The 22,141-nt window shown below is 38.5% G+C and overlaps 1 protein-coding gene across 6 annotated transcripts in view; it reads right to left on the reverse strand.

Moving 5' to 3' along the window:
- Positions 1 to 2,725: 2,725 nt before the first annotated feature.
- RNMT (RNA guanine-7 methyltransferase) overlaps positions 2,726 to 22,141 on the reverse strand; it is a 43,868-nt gene continuing 24,452 nt past the window's right edge. For all 6 annotated transcript variants that reach the window (XM_023724822.1, XM_023724823.1, XM_023724821.1 and 3 more), the window contains exons 8-11: positions 14,484 to 14,601; positions 9,639 to 9,740; positions 8,295 to 8,328; positions 2,726 to 4,616 (exon numbers count right to left, since the gene is read on the reverse strand). In XM_023724822.1, coding sequence (XP_023580590.1) covers positions 4,579 to 4,616; positions 8,295 to 8,328; positions 9,639 to 9,740; positions 14,484 to 14,601 — 292 coding nt within the window. In that variant the 3' untranslated portion in view covers positions 2,726 to 4,578. The remainder of the gene's footprint in view (positions 4,617 to 8,294; positions 8,329 to 9,638; positions 9,741 to 14,483; positions 14,602 to 22,141) is intronic.

Consider the following 22,141-nt stretch of genomic DNA (forward strand, 5'->3'; position numbering starts at 1 on the left):
TATGTGTACCACTGTTTCATGAGAAACTATTTCTTCTGTAAGCCTTCACCTGAAGTGCAATTGAAAAAAAAAAAATTAAAGTACCCATGATGCCATTACTTGTGATGAAAGGATCCGTCATTCCATTGTTTGTGACTGGTCATGAGATATGCCTCTGTGACCACGTATTTTGTAATTACGTCTTTTAGCCAATCAGTGTATGCCAGTTGTATTAAGATAACCAATAATGTTACAGGTCACACTTTGCCTTGTCCTGCCTTTGACTGATTTCAATCACTGTAAACCAGTCAGAATACTGAAGCCCTCGTCCTTGTTTCAGTTCTACAAAAATGTCTTTGTAATTACTGTGTCTCAGACTTTGTGGGCTTTTCATGGGCTACGGAGATCTCTGGTTTGAACTGTCTTAAATCTTTAATAAATCTCTTTCTTTTAATTCAGTTTAGACTAGTAGAAGTTTTTTCACACTACAACAGAAGGCCCAAGTTAAGCCTTGGATGCTGAGGTCTTTGGGGCTCAACTAAAGTCTCCACAGCCACACTGTGGCAAGTACTCCTGGGTGTCCTAAACAAAACAAACAAAAAACTCAGACCAGTTGCCCTAGAGTCCATTCCTACTAATGGTGACCCCTAAACTGTTGCTGTTGAGTCGGAATTGACTCACAGTAACGTTATAGGAAACAGTAGAACTGCCCCATAGGGTTTCTAAGGCTGTAATCTTTATGGAAGCAGGCTGCCTCATCTTTCTCCTGTGAAGCTGCTGGTAGGCTTGAACCACAAACCTTCCTGTTAGCAGTAGAGCACTTTCACCACTGTGCCACCAGGGCTTCTCATGGGGACCCCACACCTTCTCAAATTGGAGAAACAGGCACAAGATTTAAGCCTAAATGGCATCAGAGAAGTTGAGGAGGACACACAGTGACAAAGCGCTGACTGCCACCTGGCCCCAGCCCAATATGTATCTGCTAAACGAGTGCTGACACCTATAGCACTGCATTGGCTGTCTTCAAAGAATCAGGATGCTGCATTGTCAGGGTGGGGAACGCAAAGACTTCTTATCAGGTGTGTAGTATTTGATATAACAGCAACTACAGAGAAATGGTGACATCATCAACGATGCTTCATATTTGATCAAAGGGTCATTCAACACCACAGGCATTTTTCTACAAGTTCTGTTAGAGGGCTCTCATTCCTACATCTGGCCCCTACTTGAAGACCTAGAGCCCTCTGCAGGGACTGGCTCACGACAACTCCAACATACAAAGCCCAAGGTAAACAACAAAAAGACAGTTTATTAATAATGAAAACAATATTCAGGGGCTAAAATATTCACACTGGCATTTTCTCCCCGTAGGCAGACTTACACAAGAAGCCAAATCTTCATCAGAAAGGTACTTGAATACACATCAAAATAACATAATGGCAATGAGCTAAGATAGGTGCTGAAGAACCAATCCCCAAAAGAGTTAATGGAACTGAAAATACAGGACATCTGATGGCTGACAATACTTTTTCTGCTGGAGCCAGTCTCACTTTGCCTATCTCTGCTCTGATCCTCTATTAACGGCATTAATACTTCAATTCAGACAGCAATCTGATACCCACAATTTCCAAGGCGGGGTGGGGTAGGGTGGTTGGAAACTCACTGTACCAATAACCTACCTTTCAATGCCTTCTCTCCCTGAAGGCAAATTTATTTGGGAAGTCACACCAGCACCAGAGTGGCTTGGTGGGCACTGAAAGGGCACAAAGGACTGGCTAGAGCATGTCTACGCCACCACTGTCTGTGTGCATGTTAGGACACCCTCCCCTTGGCTGCAGCTGGAAACACTGCCAATTTCTCCCCCTGACCATTGTGGCCACACAGCCTCTTTCCTCTGCTATATAACAGGCCCAAATACCTTAACTTCCACTTTCTAAGTTATACCACATTCTGCCATATTCCTGGTCTGATTTGATCTCCATCTCTAATTTCATCCTTGGGGAATAAGGAAAAAAAAAAAGTTGGTGAGTTGACTTGGACTCATGGCAATCCCATGTGTGTCAGAGTAGAACTGTGTTACACAGGGTTTCTACGGCTGATTTTTCGGAAGCAGATTACCAGGCGTTTCTTCTGATGTGCCTTTGGGTGGACTCAAATGTTAACCATCCGCACCACACAGAAACTCCTTGGGGACAAACTGAACAGCAATTCTGGGGGGTGCCTTGCTGTCACTCCTATGAACCATCTATATTTCTGAGCTTGGAATAGGCATTCTTCCTGACCCTACAGTGACAGCCAGGATTTGGGAAAATCAGCAGGACAATCCCTGACTCTTCTGTAAGTTATGAGTCCTGAATAGAAAATCATCAAATACTTAGCCTGTGGAGTATAAAGGGGGAAGAGTCCTGCCAGCTTTTACCTTGGTGATGGAAGAGAAATGGTGGCCAGAGGCCACTTTTTCCAGTCTTTTTCCTAACAGTTCTTCTGGAGTCACTGCCTAGGCACTTAATTGCAACAAGGAGATGTAGGCGAGTGGAGGTCAGAGAAGCAAAGGCAATGAGGCAAGCAAAGCTCATGAAAAAGGACACCTGCCACACCTCATATCCTCTAAGAGTGGCTCCAAGTGTGCCTCTCCCACACTTACAGCCACCAGCTCAGTCCCAGAGCTCTTTCTCAGGCCCTCTCGCACTCTGCTCATCTACTCCCCGAAGACCCCAGTGAGGCAGAACTCCACCTTTCTTTTCTCTTCTCTTTATATTGCCATCAGTGACTCCATCCTTCAGGGGATTCTTCTCTCCTCCAAATTATTCATGAAGTGGGAAGGGCAGAAGGAAGCTAAAAATATGTTTTACTACCAGCTTAGAAATTAAGACCATGAAGTGAGAATAGCAATGGGAAATAAAGTTGAAGCTTTTTGTACTCTACCAAACTATCAAAACACTTTCTGGCACTTCCCTAGAACTACAATGAACCTGGATATATAACAGTAAGGGCTAACCTTTCCCCACCTCCCTAGCACCAGTACCAAACCTTTCTTAGCTAATGACAGCCACCATAGTCAGATATACTACTATTTATTTCCCCAAATGACCTATTCAGGCAAACCACCACTAAGCCCAAAAGACTTACTGTGAATTTGGTAAACTGGTAACAGTTTGGAGACTTAAAGACTGCAGATGGAACAGAAATTAGGAAACCCATATTCTCTTAGTAAAAAATTTGCTACTCTACCACCACAAACAGTGAACATATATAAACTAAGAGATTATGTTTTTTAAACAACTACTGTGGATAACTACAGAAAGTAATGTCTTTATAAATCATACTTTAAATAAATGATTTTAGAAGGACACACAGTAACTGCAGAGTACATAACTGTTTTCCTTATTAAGTTTTTCACTATATCAAAAAACTAGCGAGTTCTCCAAACTGTGATGTAAAGTAAGGATAAGATTTTACCTAGTTTACTGAGTTTACCTCAGTGTCAGTTATAGAAAAATAGTCAAACAAGAAGCCACGGCTGACTGTTATAATGGTTCTGAAATGGCAAATAAAATTTTTAATGGTGATTAGACCCTGGATCCTACTTTGCAAAGTACTGATATTGTAACAAAGGAATAAATGTTGCTTTATTTCTAAACTGCAGGGTGTAAATGATCTGTAACACATAGCATCTATAACACATGGCATCTGTAACCTAGCTCTAACATCAGTGAGAATCTGAGGTCCATCTATCTGCTTCCTTTATGGTCATACGTCGCCATCATAGTTCCATTTATAAATCTGAGGAAAATGTGAAATGGGAGAGATTTTCATTAAGTCCTGAGAAAAATAACTATACCATCTTTGCTCAATTAGAAAAGCAAACCTGTCTAATTACATTCTTGAAGATGAGAAACATTAATTGCTATGGCATTAAGTTCTTAAGAGAAAGCCCCAAAACTCTAAAACAATTCTATGCTGCCATCTAAACTGTTCTAACCACTTTCAGAATTACAGCATATTAGCAAGTAAAAGTAATTATTATTTACACAGAAATGTATTAAGAGGCTAAAATTCTAGCTAAATAACTTGCCTAGAATTTTATTACCATCTAAAACTCAATTTTAAACTTCTAACTTTGGCAATACACATTGAACATTTACATTCAATTGTACAGAAAGCAACCTATTTCATCTTGGAAACACTATACAACAAGATCACAGAGAAGCACACACATACAGCCCTGCGTGTACCTCACCAACTACGGAAGTGTGGCACATTCACTGCTGTACACCAACATGGAGCAAGTTGGAGCACTGTAGGAAGAGTTCAACTGCTTTAACAACTCAGAGCAGAATTTTTACAAGCTAATGGAGTAAAGGCAAACAAATTCTCAGAACATTAATTAAAAATAGATTATTTAAAGACAAAAGTCCCAGCTCACTCTTATATACACAAATAAAGGTTCATCTGTCGCAGACAGCAACTGCTGAATTTATACGCTGGAGTTTCTGGCAGCATCCTTCCTGCACATTCAGAATAACTAAAATACACACAGAAAGCTGTCGAATCTGTCTACGATGAAACATAGCTATTCTGTTGCCACTGCGCATGTGCTCACTGCTGCTTCTCAAATGCGAAGACCAAGTAAATGCCTACAAGAAAAAATAAATGAAAGTTAAGAGTTTGGTTTCTTATATCCTCATGGTCAACAAAATAATAATCTCAGTCTCTGCCATACAATTTGGTGAAAACTCTTAGGCTCTCAAGCAGCTTTTGAAGAGGAAAAAGAGCCTTTAATTCTAAGAGTTTCTCAGTTATTCTGAGTCATATATAAGCAGATATGGGATCATATATGTTTACCTGAAGACAAATACCAACCTACAATAATATTCAACATCACAACTCATAAGAAAATCAATTCAACAGCTCTACAAAACTCTAAAAACAGTTTGAAGTAAGAAAAAGTATAAAAGCAAATAAAATTAAAACTAGAAAAGTCTTATCACTCAAATCTTACCTAGAGTGAGGTAGATAGGTAGAATAACTGCACTACAATGAATACTATTGGCAATGGTACTCTAAAATTTCTATTCTGAAGAAAAACTAATAAAAAGAAATATAAGGAAGATACATAATGTGCATGTTAAAATTCACCCAATTGTTGTGTTACAGGGCTTGATAAGAAAGTGAGCCAAAAGTCATAATGATGGTCAATGCTTAGAGATATTATTTATCTGGCCCCAACAGTAATACCTCTGGATGCATTGATTCCCAAGAGCACTCTCTCTTAAAGAAGGTCACCTGCTTTGAAGTGTGTTCACTCAAATACAGCTAGATGATTCCTTATTCTGAATCACACTGAAATTCAAATCTACTATATGTTCTAATAAGATACAAGCAAATTTTATGGTAAGAAAATACCTGAAAAGATGACAAATCCTCAAAACACCATGAGGATGTTCAGGGCATGCATTAGGACACTTAACCAGTGAGTTAAGACACTAGGTCGTGTAACTTAAATTCCTCGCTCCTAAAGTTAGTTTATCAGTGATGGCACACTGTGTAACAGCCTCCTGATTTGCCTTCTTGGCCTTCCAACCCAACCTGTTAGTAATACCACACCAGTCTTACTAAAATACTTCTTTGGTCATGCTACTCTCCTGCTCCTTTTCTTTTAGTTCTCGATTTCTTTTAGGAAAATGAGATGTGGCTGGCAGTATAGTACACAGGTAGACAGAAAACAGGTAGAGTGATCATCGACACTTCTAGAGGATAAGGAGGCAAAGCAGAACAAGTATGTCCAAAGACCTACAACAGGTAGGCATTGCTAACCTTGTCCCCCACTCTAACTGGTCCTCAGCAGTCCAACCCCACCAAACGCCACCCCAAACACACCTATACCCACTGCAAACAACCCTGCCGTCGTGTCCTATCCTAATTTAGGGTCATTTAAAATCACTAAAGGAGCCCTGGTGGTACAGTAGTTAAGCACTCAGCTGCTAACCAAAAGGTCAGCGGTTCGAAATCACCAGCCACTCCACAGGAGAAAGATGTGGCAGTCTGCTTCTGTAAAGATTCAACCAGAACAAAACAAACCCATTGCCATCTGATTCATAGCAACTGTGTAGGACAGAGTAGATCTGCCACACAGGGTTTCCAAGGCTGAATCTTTACAGAAGCAGACTGAACCATTTTAAAGCACCTTCTATAGGGGCAGCAAGCTCTGGTAACAAGAGCTTAATAAACAGGCCAGTAAGAGTTTGAAATGTAGCTTTATTACACTCATTAGATTTGTGACACAAGGCAAGCTAAATTCCAGCCCGCTAAACCCATCAGTTTAGAATATCATAATTCATCAAAGAGCCAATTGATCCTGGAATGCTAGATTTTGGATGCAATTTGGCCACTGTTCTTTCCTTACTGCTTTTCACATTTCTAGCCCATCTCCTTCTCAACTGTCTGGGACCACTTAATTCTTCACTTGTATGTTATCACTAAAGTCCTCTTTAACAGAAAAATACAGTTCTAAGCTATAGCCACTACCACTACCATCATGACTTTTCACCAATTTTTTTCCTTACACCATCCTTTGGAATTGGAGGGTGTCTAAGACAGGTGGCCCATCCCCACGCAGAAGAAAAGTAATGAAATATGTAGGTTTGTGCACACACTACCCAGTTTGTCAAGACTATATCCATAATACATCCCCCAATCCCATTTCTATTAATGTCACCATTCTTTGAGACAATTAAGCCCAAAATGTTCGCACAATTTGTCCTCCTTCCTTCCCTCTCTATCCAATTCAGCAACTCCTACCAACTTCTGCTTTTACAAAGGATTTGGGAGGCCATGGCTAGGATTATGGACTGTGTAGCCAGACCACTTGAGTTACCTCTGTGACCTTAGCCAAGTTACTCAACCTCTTTCTCATCTGTGAAAGAGAGATAGCATAAACAGTAGTCTACTTGTCAAGTTGTTGTAAGGATTAAATGAGTTACTACATACGAAAAGCTTAGAACAGTGCCTGGCACATGTTAAACACTTAATATAAACTATTATTATTTTCCAGATTTCACTAGTTTCATTAAACTCTCACCTACTTTTCCTATTAAACTATCTTTAACACTTTGCCTAGTAGTGCATTTACTTGTCTGTTTCTTCCAGTAGACTGTACACTTCCAGAAGGAAGACATTATAACTTGTTTACCTTTTTAACCCTCATAGCCCTTTCAAAGAACGTTATGAAAGTCAATACTCAACGTTTACCAAATGGATTGTCTTTACCACTTGTGCCTTCAGTACAATCAATAATTATTTATATAAACAGTGGGAATTATCTTTTAGGTCCCCAGGGAAGCCACAGAAGGGAAGTATTATCATCTTAACAGTGAGGCTCTGACTTCCTCAACATAAATCTGTGGAAGAATCACAGGGCTTCAAAGACTGGCAACCAGGCCTTCTGATTTCTCTTCTGAAGACAAGTGCTTCACTTCAGAATGCTGCTGTTATCATGCCTGTTCTCAATCACACATCCCTCTAAAATATCCTGCTCACTGCCACTTCACTAAATTTTCTAGTATTATGCCTTCACTGTTAACATCAGAATGGCTGGAAATAAAACACATGAAGGTGTTCTATAAACCAAAAATCCCAACAAATTTGAGGTAAAGACATCAAATACAGAAAGCTGTACAGTAACAAACAAAAAAAACAGTTGCTGTTTAGTCGACTCTGATTCATGGCAACTCCATGTGTGTCAGAGTAGAAATGCTCCAACCAGGTTGGCAATTAGAGTGCACCCTGAGGCATCTCTGGGTGGACTCAAATTGCCAACCTTTTGGTTAGCAGTGGAGTATGTTTATCATCTGCACCACCCAAGGCCTCCTTAGTAAAGAGTAGGCAGTGAAATACTTAAGTATACTCTTGAAAATTTATAGTGAGCAACATCCTGCATATATTTTCCTTGGTACTAAAAACCTGTCAAGAAATGGGGAACTGGACATATAGGGAGCCCTGGTGGTGTAGTGGTGAAGAGCTTGGGTGCTAACCAAAAGGTCAGCAGTTTGAATCTACCAGCTGCTCCTTGGAAACCTTATAGGGCAGTTCTATTTGGTCCTATAGGGTTGCTATGAGTAGGAATCGCCTCGATGGCAACGAGTAATCAACAGGTAGACGTATATAGGGATGCAGGTATATCTGCGTGGGTATAAAGAAACACAGACACAACTTAGAAATGTAGCAAAAAAAATTCTAGAGTTTTCAGATTTTAATGTTCACCTTGAAACAGAATCTTTAAGAATGTCAGTAAACCTACAATGATGATTACTCACTTGTAGCTTCCCATTCTGATTTACTTAAGGTTCCCTAAAATAAAAAAGAAAGCTTTAGATTCAATATGGAAATAAACATGCTTATTTTTTAATGATGATGGATAGAGATGGCCAAAAAGCCTGACCTTCACTGTAAAATATATATACAATTTAACATTACTATTACTGTGATCCGAAATTAAGTTCTAATTCCATCCTACCATTTTTATCCTCCTCCCAAATTCTCTAATGCACTCATTCTAAACTAAAGGATGAATGTAGGTAAAAATGATATTCGTGTGTGTGTGTGTGTGTGTGCATGTGTGCAAAGGAGCCCTGGTGGTGCACTGGTTAAGTGCTCGGCTACTAACTGAAAGGTCGGCAGTTCAAACCCACCAGCCACTCTGTGTGAGAAGGATATGGCAGTCTGCTCCTGTAAAGATTGATACCCTTGGGAACACTATGGGGTAGTTCTACTCTGTCCTATAGGGTTGCTATGAGTTGGAATCGACTCGATGGCAATGGGTTTGGGTATGGGTGCATGTGTGCATGTAATTGGAAAAAGCATGTACACTGTATTTTTTAACTTGGAAAACGAAAAACTAAAAAAGCCTATCTTGAAACATAGAATAATATTGGAGGAAGGAATAAAATTTTTGTGTTTTTCCAAAGTAATCACAAATTAAAGTACACATCATACAAAGGAAATACATTTAAATATACTTACCAAAAATACTCAAAGAACACCTGTGATATAGTTAAATGTGCTGCTTTATTAATGCATTGAAAAACAAGATCTACTGGCAGTTCTAGTAACAAATATAATTTGGAAGAAGTGATGAATGCAAATAATATTCTAAGATGTCAGCAGAAATGTGTTATGAAACTATCTGTATTTTCTGTTGATGACAAAGTTACCACTATAGCCAATACCAGTGTGGTATTTGTGTTCATTTTAAGAAAGTGCTAAATCTCAGGTAGAAATTAGTGAAAATGAAGATGTCATTTTTCGCCCATCTAAGTTCACGGGCCCCTTGAACTCTCTGTGGGACACTTGTGAGTCCAGGTGCCTGTAGTAAGAAGTACTGCACTAGGGCAGGCAAACTGCCAAACTCACCCAGAATGTTCCCAATCCACACTGCCTCCGACACAGCACTTCATTCTCAGCAAACTGAAGTGCATTTTATTCTATATCCATGGCTACAGTACTCACAACTTAGGGGAAACGCACTACTGTGGATCTAATTTGAAGAACTAAGTCACTAAGCTCGAGGATTGCAAACCAGTGAAATAACCTCCTAAGTCTCCATATACCTTATGCTTTTTTCCATTTTCTATAAAAGAGTTTTAAAAATGAATACTTACCAAAGGTAATCTTATGTGACTGTTTTTCATATACTTTGCTACATGCTCATAGTCATCCACTTTCTCAGAGGCAAGTTTGGAATTCTCATTTGCAGGGTATGGCTAGGAAAGCAAGTGAAATCATAGTTAAGATACATTTAAATTTACAATTTAGAATTAAACACACTCAATCACTGAAAAAAAACAATTAAGGCAATAATCCCTAAGTATTATTTTAAGAATACAAGCTACACACGCTTTTAAACTATGGGGAAAGAAAAAAAAAAAGGGGGGGAAGGGAGTACCTACAAAGTAGCTGTTATCATAATCTTAGACTATTTACAGCTAGAATAAACAAAATAATTCAATCACCACCACAGCCCCCTCAGCAGAAGCAACTCACATGTCCTGACCACTCCCCCCACGCTGGTCAGGTGGTTTCCTGCTACAATACAAAGCCTAAAGAAAGCCCTATCAAAAGAGCTAAACAGGAACAGGATGGCCACGTAATAGCCGTGGAAAGCATAATTAACAATCAGAAATAATACATACAAAAAAACTTGAGTCAACATAGAACCTTGTTTAAGAGGACAAAAGATGTGAGTTGAAGAAAATAAGGAAAATAATCCAGCCTTTAAAATACAGGCAGTCCCATATTGACGAAGAAGCTGATGAAGAGTAAGAAAAAACTACTGTGTTTTTAAGGGTATACTGGCCAAATGTTTATTCAGATCACCTCAAGCACTGTTTTTAATCAATTTTATGTAACATCTTTTTATATCACGAAGTACCGCCATTTGTAATGTATGTAAATCAAAACATAGGAAAGTACATAAAATATTTAATAACCACCTACTCTACCAAAGTTATATATTCTTTATAATACCTGCCTTTATCTTCTTGCAATAAACAAGCTTCAAGGAACCATTTTATGTTATGACATTCAGAAAGTTCTTTCTAGGATTAAGAAAGCGACAGATCTCCCTGAGGTATTTTTTAAGAAAATGAACCAGGAAGGTCTACTTTACTATCTTCCTTTTCCCTTTTCTTTATAAATATCCTACAGCAAGTTCAGATATTAGAAATTATTTGTTTGCTGTTTAAAAAGTATTTGGCCTTTTGGACTTCCATATTGTTAGCAGTGGTAACTTTACTTTTTATTATGCTTTAACACAAAGAATATCAGGAACACAATCACTCAATCTCTTCGAAACTTCAATCTCACATTGTTTCACCATACCACAAAGCTTCAAAACCTTATTTTTGAAAGGTTGTCATTCTACTATAAATCTGTTCTTCAAGCTAATCAGTATATGATTCCTTCACATTATTATTTGTCTATCACTGAAAATCTCGTCTCTCCTCTACTGATCATCTTAAAGGACCAAACAATATATGATTATAAAACAGCAAAACTGACTGTATTTTTAAAACTTGCTACAATGTATATATTCTAATAAGTCTTTCTTTTCAAAGGAGTTACTCTTCCAGAACTCTTCCCAGATTAAGTTTCCTGGTGGAAAAAAAAAAAAAGGTGTCAGGGCTTTGTAACTATAGTTCTTGGCTTGCTATCTCTTCATTTTTCCTTCCCTCTGCTACACTGCTCCAGGAAACTAGAGAGAAGTTTTACTAGTTTTATTGCTGAAACTCTGGGCCAGTTGAAGGCTGAAGGCTTCAGGAAAAGACTTTACACAGACAATACATCCATTTAAATCTTTCACTTGGGCTAAAGCAATAGCATCCTCACTGCTCTTTCTGCCTCTAGTCTTAAAGTCTCTCTAAACCATCCTGCACACTGCCACCAGAATAATGCTTCTAACACCCTTATTTGATCATGTCACTCTCCTGCTCAAAATTCTTTAAAGGCCTAAAGAAGTGACTTGGTGAAGAAGTAGGAAAAACCAAAGAACTTCTTCAAATTTCACCTATTACTGCTTATGTCCCTGGACAGCCTTGGTAATAGATCCTATTCATCAAGTGCAATACTGAAGTAGAAAGAAGATTGAGAACCACTGAGCTAAAGAAATGCTGAAAAGTACCAGTACTTCCTTGGACACCCCTTGCTCCCTCATGCTTCTCTACCTTCACTCTTACAGTTTTTTCCCTGCCTAAGAGGCCCTTTCATACTCTCACTGTACTTTGAGTGTTATTTCATTATGGCAATTTTCACGTTGTACTCAATTATTTGCTTGCAAGTTTATTGCCTCACTATACCATAAGATCCTTGAAAAAAAGGGACACTGTTATCTTTGTGTATCCTGCTGTCTAAGGGTATTTTTTAATAAAGTAACATAAATCAATTCATTACCTATATGCTAAGAGAAAGTTTAAATAACTGCTCACTGTACATGCAATGCACCATTTAGTAAGGATGATAAACTACATATACGTATGTGTGTGGGGATGTATGCACACATACTTTTCTAATTTTCTTCTCTCCCTCAAAACAAACAAAAATAAGCCCTTTCTCCTTATATAAAGCAAATGTAAACATTCCTAATTCTAAAATGTAGGAAATATGATCAGTAAGGAACATAACATTTTATTGATTATGGGTTTCAAAAGACAATTTAGGATTTAGGATCCTTCTACCCAAAATTGAAGTGGATGCAAGTATAATAGGAGACTTTTGTTTGAATACCACCTATAAAAGCTGGAGAAAAACTAAAACTTAATAGCCAAACAAGTCAACTATCCTCTCTGAGCCTCAGACTGCCCATTTAAAAGATACGAATAGTACTGCTTTCCCTACTTCAAGGGGTAATTATGAAGATCAATAAGATAGAGTACGCTTAAAGTACTTAAAAGAATATTCTAAATTGAATGAACTCTATCTAGAAAAATTTAATGCCCATTTAATGAATATGATTCTGCTGGTAAGTAACAAAAACGTTTAATGAATATTTTAGATCTGCCCAATTAAAGCCTGTATAGACTATTCTCACTCCTGCACTAGGGAAAGCATAGAAGAACCCAGGAGTTAAAGCAGCTCTCAGCAACAATATAGCTTAAAGATTGGAATCTTGTTAGAATGATGGTCAACCAGCAAAACAAAGTTCTGCATGGGATAAGCTTGTTCTGGACCCTGGCCAGGAAAGTTTTATTTATTTTTAAATAATATTTTATTGAGTTTTTGATGAAATTTACACAGCAAGGTAGGTTCCCATTTGACAATTTGGCGAGGATATAACCAAAGGGTATCATTTTAAAGCAGTGGTTCTCAACCAGGGGTTATTCTGACTCCCAGGGACCCTTGCAATGTCTAGAGATATTTTTGGTTATCACAACTTGGGGAGAGTGGTAGTGGTGCTACAGGCACATGGTAGACAGAGGCCATGGATGCTGCTAAACAGCCTACAATGCAGAGAACAGTCCCCACAACAAATAATTATCCAGTCCAAAATGTCAAGCATCAGGGTTGAGAAATCCTGTTCTAAAGCAGTCCTATCTAGAAAATGGAGTCCCTGGGTGGTGCAGTTAATGCACTAGGCTGCTAATTGAAAGGTTAGAGGTTCAAGTCTACCCAAGGTGAGCTGGAAGAAAGGACTGACAATCTACTTCTGATAAACCAACCATTGAAAACCCTAGTCTTCTATGTGGGGGGAATCTATGCGACGGTATGGGGGCATCTGTATTTGTGACTATACATATACGTATTTATACACATATATATAATAAAGCACATGGGGGCACAGTTATGGATACTTCTTAGACATAACCAAACATCCCACGGGATTGGTTTTTCTGGGTTTGAAGGATTAGGACCACAGTCACATGAAACATCTACATTAATTGGCATAATTTACAAAGTTATGTTCTACATCCTAGTTTAGTGAGTAGTGTCTAGGGTCTTAAAGGCTTGCAAGCTGCCATCTAAGATACAACTCTTGGTCTCTACTCGTCCATAGCAAAAGAGAAAAAAAGAAAACCAAACACTCAGAGAAGAAACAAGTCTACAGGACAAACAGTCTACACGAACCACGACCTTATCTACCCTGAGACCAGAAGAACTAGATGGTGCCTGGCTACCACTACTGACTGTTCTCATCAGGGTCACAACAGATGGACCCTGATAGAATGGGAAAAAAATGTGGAACAGAGCCTCAAATTCCTTAAAAACAAAAACAAACCAGACTTACTGGACTGGTTGATACTGGAAAACTTCCTGAGACTACTGACCTGAGATACTCATCAAACTTTGAAGTGAAACTAACCCGAAGTCACCTTGTAGCTAAATAACAAACTGGCTCACAAAATAATGAACATCACCTGTAAGTATTCTGCTCCTTTAATGTATCACTTCCATGAGACCAAACAGTCAACAATTACTTTAAAACAAAGAGGAGAATGTAAGGGGGCAGGGAAACTAGATTAATGGAAACAGAACCACCAGAACAGAAATAATGAGAATATTTGCACACTGTGAAGAATGTAACAACGTATGTCACTGAACAATTTGTGTAGAAACTGTTGAATGGGAACCTAAATTCTGTGTTAACCTTTACCAAAAACACAATAAAATATTATTGGGAAAAGAAAAAAGAAAAAAAACCCAGTGGGGCACAGTTTTACTCTGTCACACGTGGGGTCACTATGAGTCTGAATCAATAAGCAACTGTGTTTTTTTTTTTTTAATCCAGAAAACAGCATTTGAAGATGGCATTGTTCATTCATCAAATATTTACTGAGTGGCTACCAAGCAAAGTTTCTGTATCAAGCTCTCCTAGGTGCTGAAGAGTATAGTTATAAATAATGTGTGTAATTTATATAAATATTTAGTATCTACATAGCCTCAAAAAGAATCTCAAAAACAGATGAACACATTCACTACAAGCTGAAAATTTTATACCTTTTTAAAATACTTACCTCCAGGGCCTGCATGCGTTTTAACAGTGTTTTATTTTCATTGTTCTTAATCTTTTCTTCATAAAACTCCAGAAATGTCTTTTTGTAGACTAGTTTCATATTGTACTTCTTTGCCATTCTGTCCAAAAGAAATTATTTAATGAAAAGGCTTCCCAAAAGTTTGTAAACCCTCAATAGCTTACTATTATATAACAGTGACATCTTCTGGCTTTAAAATTCACAATAGGGTGATGAAAAATGATTAAGAGTAACATACCAATAACCATGTCTCTAAGGCAACGTGCAATCTAAATCTCAGTGGGTTGCCAGAAAGCTCTATTATTGTAACAAAATGGGTCAGGAAGAAAAAGTGTCATGGAACTGTGAGATGGGGAAGTAAAGCTATAAGGAATAACTTTTCTATTGATTACATATTTATCTTCTTGATCTCCCACAGCAGCACTGAAAACAGCTTAAAATACTCTCATCTCTTGGATTCTCTGGCAAGATACACTATTAATCTTGGGCTGCTTCTTCTCAGTCTATCTTACAGAATCTTCTTTGACCTAGCTTTGAAATTTTAAGGTTCTGAGAGCATGGTCCTGAGCCCCCCTCATTCTCACTCCCATCTTTACACAGCATGCCAGTGGTTACCTGCAGCGCAGGCATACTTGCTCTGTCATATTCATTTATTCCATCACTTACTAGAAATCCCTGCCTGGATGTGTCACAGGCATGTTCTAACTTCCTGTATCCAAGAGTATCCTGCCAATCTTTGCTATTTGAGCACATCCATCTAATGAGTATGCCAGAAATCTTGGAGTTATCCCAATCATTTCCCTTTCTCCTACACCCACTATGTTTAATACATCACTAAGTCTTGCCCATTTTACCTATAAAATGTACTTCAAATAGGCCTACTTCTTTTAAACTTCATTTGTCTCCATCCTGCTTCAATCACCATTCCTGCTCAGCCATATCAGTCCAGTAACCAACCAGCTTGTTTCCCTGATTCCATTCTTACTCCTCAATTAATTTGAAGCTGCAGCCAGACTAAGCTTTCAAAAATACATACCTGGTTCTGTCCCTTCCCTCCTATGGCCCTTCACTGGCTCTCCAGTGCACTTTGGACACAATTCAAAAGCCTTTAATATGGCTTCCAAGGCACTCATTTACAGAAGGATGTTGCCGCACCTTGAGCCATTCAGCCCCTCACTCCCTAAGATCCAGGCACAATGGCTTTCTTTCAGTCCCCTGAACCAACCAAGTACTTTCCCACTTCAGGGCTTTCACATATATTGTCCCCTCTGACTGGAATATTCTTCCTTCCAGTCTCAACTGTCCAACTCCTGTTCATCCTTCAAATCTTGACTTAAACATCACTTCTTCACAGGTGTCTCCCTTAAATCTTGAATTATATTATGTCTTCCCCATTATGCTCTGTCCCCCTGCCCCCCAACCACTGAATTTGCAAAAATTTATAACTGTATATCTGCAGACAACATGAGGGAACTTAGGGATGGTTTCAGACAACAGGCAAAGGAGAAAAAGGAATTACACAGAAAATAATGAGAAAAAGTTTCACCAATTTCAATAATTTTGCCATACAGATGCTAATTATAGGAGGCAGAGCCAACATGACACGCTAGACACATGCACCATGCTGTCCCTCTGCAGCAGAGACCCAAAAAACTAAGTAAGACAGAAATGTCAATCCCAGAACACTGAAAATCAAATGAAGGGATAAAAAACCAGATGAGAAAGTGACAGAAAACAGAGAACGAGGAGAGATACGGAGTAGGGGTCCCCTGCCAAATGACATGGCACAGCATGGCCATCGTGAAAAATAGCCAGCAACGACCTCGGACAGGGAGTATGGGAAGGCAACTTCACAGAGTTCCCAACAGGAGACTGAGCACCCGGTAACCAAACACACTTTCCCAAACCTCACCCTCCTGATGAGTAGAAGCAAGAACCCCCACCCCCACCCTGGCAGCCCCAACCGCTGGGGTCCATGATAAGAGGCCCCCCTCCAGGGCTCAACCTGCCCCTCCCATCATATGGCTTTTTTTTTTCTTTCTTCCTCTCACTTAGCCCTGTATGTAACCTCCTGCCTTTCCCACTGGCTTCTACGCACCACCACTTTTTTCTTTCCTTTCTTGCTTTTCATTTTCCCTCTGACCTAACCCCATACACCACCTCCCCACCCTTCCCACCGGCCCCTGGGTCTGCCCCACTCCCACTTGCTGACCCCCACCATGCTATTTTTTCCCTCTTTCTTCCCACTTCCCATCTATCACTATACGACACCTTTCCCCCTTCCCACCTGTCCCTGCTGTGCCACCATGGCCCTGGGTCTGCCCCAACCTCATGCACTGGCTCCCACCATGCCACTTTTTTCTCTTTCTTTACTTTCTACCTTCCACCTAGCCCCATACCTCACCTTCCTCCCTTCCTGCCAACCCCTGCCGCGTCGCTGAGGCTAGAGAGCCACCGGCGCGCCGCACCACCCAGGTCCACCCTGCCCCCACGTGCCAGCTCCTGCTGTGCCATTTTTTGTTTTTTCCTTCTCCCTCCCACCTAGCCCCGTACAGTACCTTCCCCATTCCAGCTGCACAGGTCTGCACCGCCCGTCATCCCGCCACTTGACCAACTGCTGAACAGTGGAAGGCAAGTCCATACCACTCCTGTCCAACACCGCTGCCCATCTGGAGAGGGGCTATGAACACTCCCACACCACTAGACCAACATGAGGAGGCAGACAGCACCTCCCAGTCCACCCTTAGCCACTCACCGAACCAGTGTACAGCGAAGGGGGCTTGCCCTGCCTGCAGCTGCCCTGCCCACCCGAATAAGGTGGTGAGAGTTATCGTGTCCACAAACAAGTGGCAAAGCACACCCCACCCACCCATCTTGACATATCAAAACAAAACATAAAAACAGGATGAAACAAAAAGAACATACAATCAATAAATAAAGAAGATAATACCTTACTGTCTTGGAGACAGCAGACAATATCAAAATATGTAACAGACCAGGACAAGATGGCTCCAGCAAGTGACAAAAATAAACAATCAGTTAACCTTCCAGTAGGATAAAAGACACTGGAACTAACTGATATGGAATTCAAAGGACTAATATTGAGAGTTCTTGAAGAGATCAGAAAAGAGATCAAGGAAAACACAGACAAAACCAAGGAAAAATTAGACAAAATCATGGAAAACACAGACATAACCAATGAAAACTTAGGCAAAATAAAGAAAAACACAGAGCAATGGAAGAATTCAGGAAAATAATATAAGAACAAAATGATAAATAATTAGAAACCACACAAAAACAGCAATTAGAAATCCAAAAGATAAACAACAGCATTTCAGGAACAGACAACTCAATAAAAGGTTTTAGAAGTAAATTTGAAACAATGGAAGGCAGAATCAGCGAGACTGAAGACAAACCCATGGACACCACTTTGAGGAAAAACCAGAGAAAAGAATTAGGAAAAATAAAGAAAACCTAAGACTTAAGTGGGACTAAAGTCAGAACAAAAATTTGTGCATGATCAGAGCTCCAGAACAAGGAGAGAAGATGGAAAACAAAGAAAGACTGTTAAAGATTTGAAGGCAGAAAACTTCCGTAATATCATGAAAGATAAAAAAATGACCATCCAAGAAGCTTGATAAACCCTATATGGGATAAACCCCAAAAGAAAGTCACCAAGATATATCATAATCACACTTCCCAAAACCAAAGACAAAGAAAGAATCCTGAGAGCATCTGGAGAAAAACAAAGTCACTTACAAAGGGGAAACAATAAGATTAAACTCATTACTCAGCAGAAACTATGCAGTCAAGAAAGTAATAGGATGACATATATAAAACCTTGAAAGAAAAAAAAAAAACTGCCAACCAAGAATAATATATCCTGCAAAACTCTCTCTCAAATATGATGGTGAAGTAAGAATACTTCCAGATAAACAGAAATGAAGGGAATTAGTAAAAACTGAACCAAACTTACACAAAATATTAGAGGGAGTCCTTTGGTTAGAGAATGAACATTAGAAAACCTGAGTCTAGGACACAGGATGGCATTAGCCGATACCAACCTAGGTAATAAGACAAACTAAAAAACTTAAAAAAGGGTAAGAGAGACATCAATCTGTAAATGACAACATCATCAAAACAATAAAAGGGGAATAAATAGTGCATAAAATAGTATAAAACTTTCAAATGACAAGGAAATCAAGGCAATAGCAGGTAATAAAAAGACTGGTTCAAACTTAGGAAGATAAGGGTAAATTTCAAGGTAACCAAAAAGAAAGTTAACAAACCTACTCATCAAAATAACAACGAAAACATAAAGATTAAATAAACACAAAATACATAATAATGGAAAAAGAATATTTGAACACAAAAGGAACTCAGACAGGAAAGCAAGAGGTACAAAGAAAACATCAGCACCACACACACAAAAAAAGCACAACAATATGACAGCAATAACTCATACCTATAAATAATCACACTGAATGCAAATGGACTAAATGCACCCATAAAGAGGCAGAGACTGGCAGAATGGATAAAAAATATGACCCATGAACATGCTGTCTACCAGAGACACACCTTAGACACAAAGACGTAAACATACTAAAAATCAATGGATGAAAAAATGTATCAAGAAAACAGTAACCAAAAAGGAGCAGGACTGACATACTAACCTCAGATAAAATAGACTTTAATACATAATTGACCATAAAAAACAAGGAAGGACATTATATAATGATTAAAGGGACAATCCACCAAGAAGACATAACCTTAATAAAGATCTATGCACCCAACAACTTGGCTCCAAAATACATAAAACAAACTCGAACAGCATTCAAAAGAGAAACAGACAGTTCCACAATAATAGTAGGAGACTTCAACATACTACTCTCGATAAAGGACAGAACATCCAAAAAGAAACTCTACAAACATATAGAGGATCTAAAGGCCACAACTGACCAACTTGACCTCATAGACATATATAGAACACTTCACCCAACAGCAGCAAATAGTACATTCTTTTCTAATGCACATGGAACATTCTCCAGAAGAAAGCACATTTTAGGTCACAAAACAACCCTCAATAAAATTCAAAACTTTGAAATAATATGAAGCATTTTCGCTGATCACAATGCCATAAAAATAGAAAACAATAACAAGAAGGAAAAAAATCAAATATATGGAAACTGAATACCATCTAGCTTAAAAACAACTGGGTAATAGCAGAAATAAAAATAAAATAAAATAATTCCTAGAATCAAGTAAGAATGAAAACACATCATAACAAAACCTGTGGGACACAGCAATGGCAGTGTTCAGAGGTCAATCTATAGCAAGAAAAGCACACATCAAAAAATAATAACAGGCCAAAATCAAAACATTTATTAGCCCTACAACTTGAACAAATAGAAAGAGAACAGCAAAAGACGCCCACAGGCACCAGAAGAAAGTTAATAATAAAGATTAGAGCAGAAATAACCAAAATAGAGAAGAGAAAAACAATGAAAGAATCAACAAGACCAGAAGTTGGTTCTTTGAAAATATCAACAAAATCAACAAACCACTGGACAAACTGATAAAATAAAATTATGAGAGGAAATGAATAACCCAAATAAAAAATGAGACGGGTGATATCACAACAAACTCAACTGAAATAAAAAGATCATAACAGAATTACTATGAAAACACCATACTCCAAGAAATATGAGAATGTAGAGAAAATGGATAAATTCCTAGAAACACACTACCTACCGAAACTAACACAAACTGAAACAGAAAATCTGAACAGATCCACACAAGAGAAGAGACTGAAGAGGTAATTAAAAAAAAAAGCCCAACAAAAAACAGCCCTGGCCCGGACAGCTTCACTAGAAAATTCAACCAAACATTCAGAGAAGAGCTCATACCAGTACTATTCAAACTATTTCAGAGCATAAAAAGGAAAGAATACTCTCAAATTCATTCTATGAAGCAGCATAACCCTAATACCAAAGCCAGGCAAAGACACCACAAAAAAAAAAAAAAGAAAGAAAAGAAAATTACAGACTAATATCTCTCATGAATATAGATGCAAATATTCTCAACAAAACTCTAGCCAACAGAATTCAGCATCATATCAAAATAATAAAACACCATGACCAAGTGTGATTCATACCAGGTATGTGGGGATGGTTCAACATTAGAAAATCAATCAACGTAATCCACTACATAAATAGAACAAAAGAAAATAATCAAATAATCACTCAATTGATGCAGAAAAGGCATCTGATAAAATCTAATACCTATTCCTGATAAGAACCCTCAATAAAATAGGAATAGGAGGCAAATTCCTCAACATATTAAGGAGCATCTATACAAAACCAACATCTAATATCATTCTCAATAGAGAGAGGCTGATAGCATTCCCCCTGAGAATGCGAACAAGAAAAGGGTGCCCTTTATCACCACTGCAATTTAACATTCTGCTGGAAGTTCTAGCTAGACCAATAAGGCAAGAAAAAGAAAGAAAGGACATCCAAATTGAAAAGAAGTAAGACTATCCCTATTCACAGATGATATGATCCCATACATAGAGAACCCCAACGATTCCCCAAGAAAACTACTAGAACTAATAGAAAGATTCAGCAGAGTAGCAAGATTTAAGATCAAGATATAGAAATTAGTTGGATTCCTATACACTAACAAAGAGAACTTCAAAAAAGAAATCAGGAAAATAATACCATTTATAATAGCACATAAAGAGATAAAATACTTAGGAATAAAGCTAACTAGGGACGTAAAAGACCTATTCAAAGAAAACTGCAAAAACAGTACTGCGAGAAACCAAGAGACCTACATAAATGAAAAAACACGCCATGCTCATGGATAGGAAGACTCAACACTGTGAAAATGTCAATTCTACCCAAAGTGATCTACAGATATAATGCAATCCTGATCCAAATAACAACAGCGTTTTTTAATGAAATGGAAAAACTAAATACCAACTTTACGTGCAAAGGAAAGAGGCCCCAGATAAACAAAGCATTACCGAAGAAAAAACAAAGCAGAAGGCCTCCCACTACCTGATCACAGAACCTACTATACAGCCACGGTAATCAAAACAGCCTGGTACTGGTAGAGTGACAGGCATACAGACCAACGGAACAGAACTGAGAACTCAGACAAAAATCCATCCACACTTATGGTCAGCTGATCTTTGATAAAAGACCAATTATGGTACTGGGGAAAAGACAGTCTTTTTAACAAAAGGTGCTGGCAAAACTGGATGTCATCTTTAAAAAAATGAAACAGGACTCGCACCTCACACCATACATAAAAACTAACTCAAAATGGATCAAAGACCTAAATATAAAACCTAAAAAAATAAAGATCATGGAAGGAAAAATTGGGACAACGCTAGAGGCCATAATACATGGCATAAATAGAATACAAACCATAACAAATGATGCACAGACATCAGATGAGAAACTAGATAACTGGGAGCTCCTGGAAATTAAACACTTCTGCTCATCAGAAGACTTCACCAACGGAGTAAAAAGAGAACCTACAGACTAGGAAAACATTTTTGGCTACAGATGACATTATCTGGCTAGCGTCTAATCTCTAAAATCTACAAAATAATTCAACATCTCAACCACAAC

This window comes from Trichechus manatus, unplaced genomic scaffold (genome assembly GCF_000243295.1).
Source record: "Trichechus manatus latirostris isolate Lorelei unplaced genomic scaffold, TriManLat1.0 scaffold00262, whole genome shotgun sequence".
Taxonomy (NCBI): domain Eukaryota; kingdom Metazoa; phylum Chordata; class Mammalia; order Sirenia; family Trichechidae; genus Trichechus; species Trichechus manatus.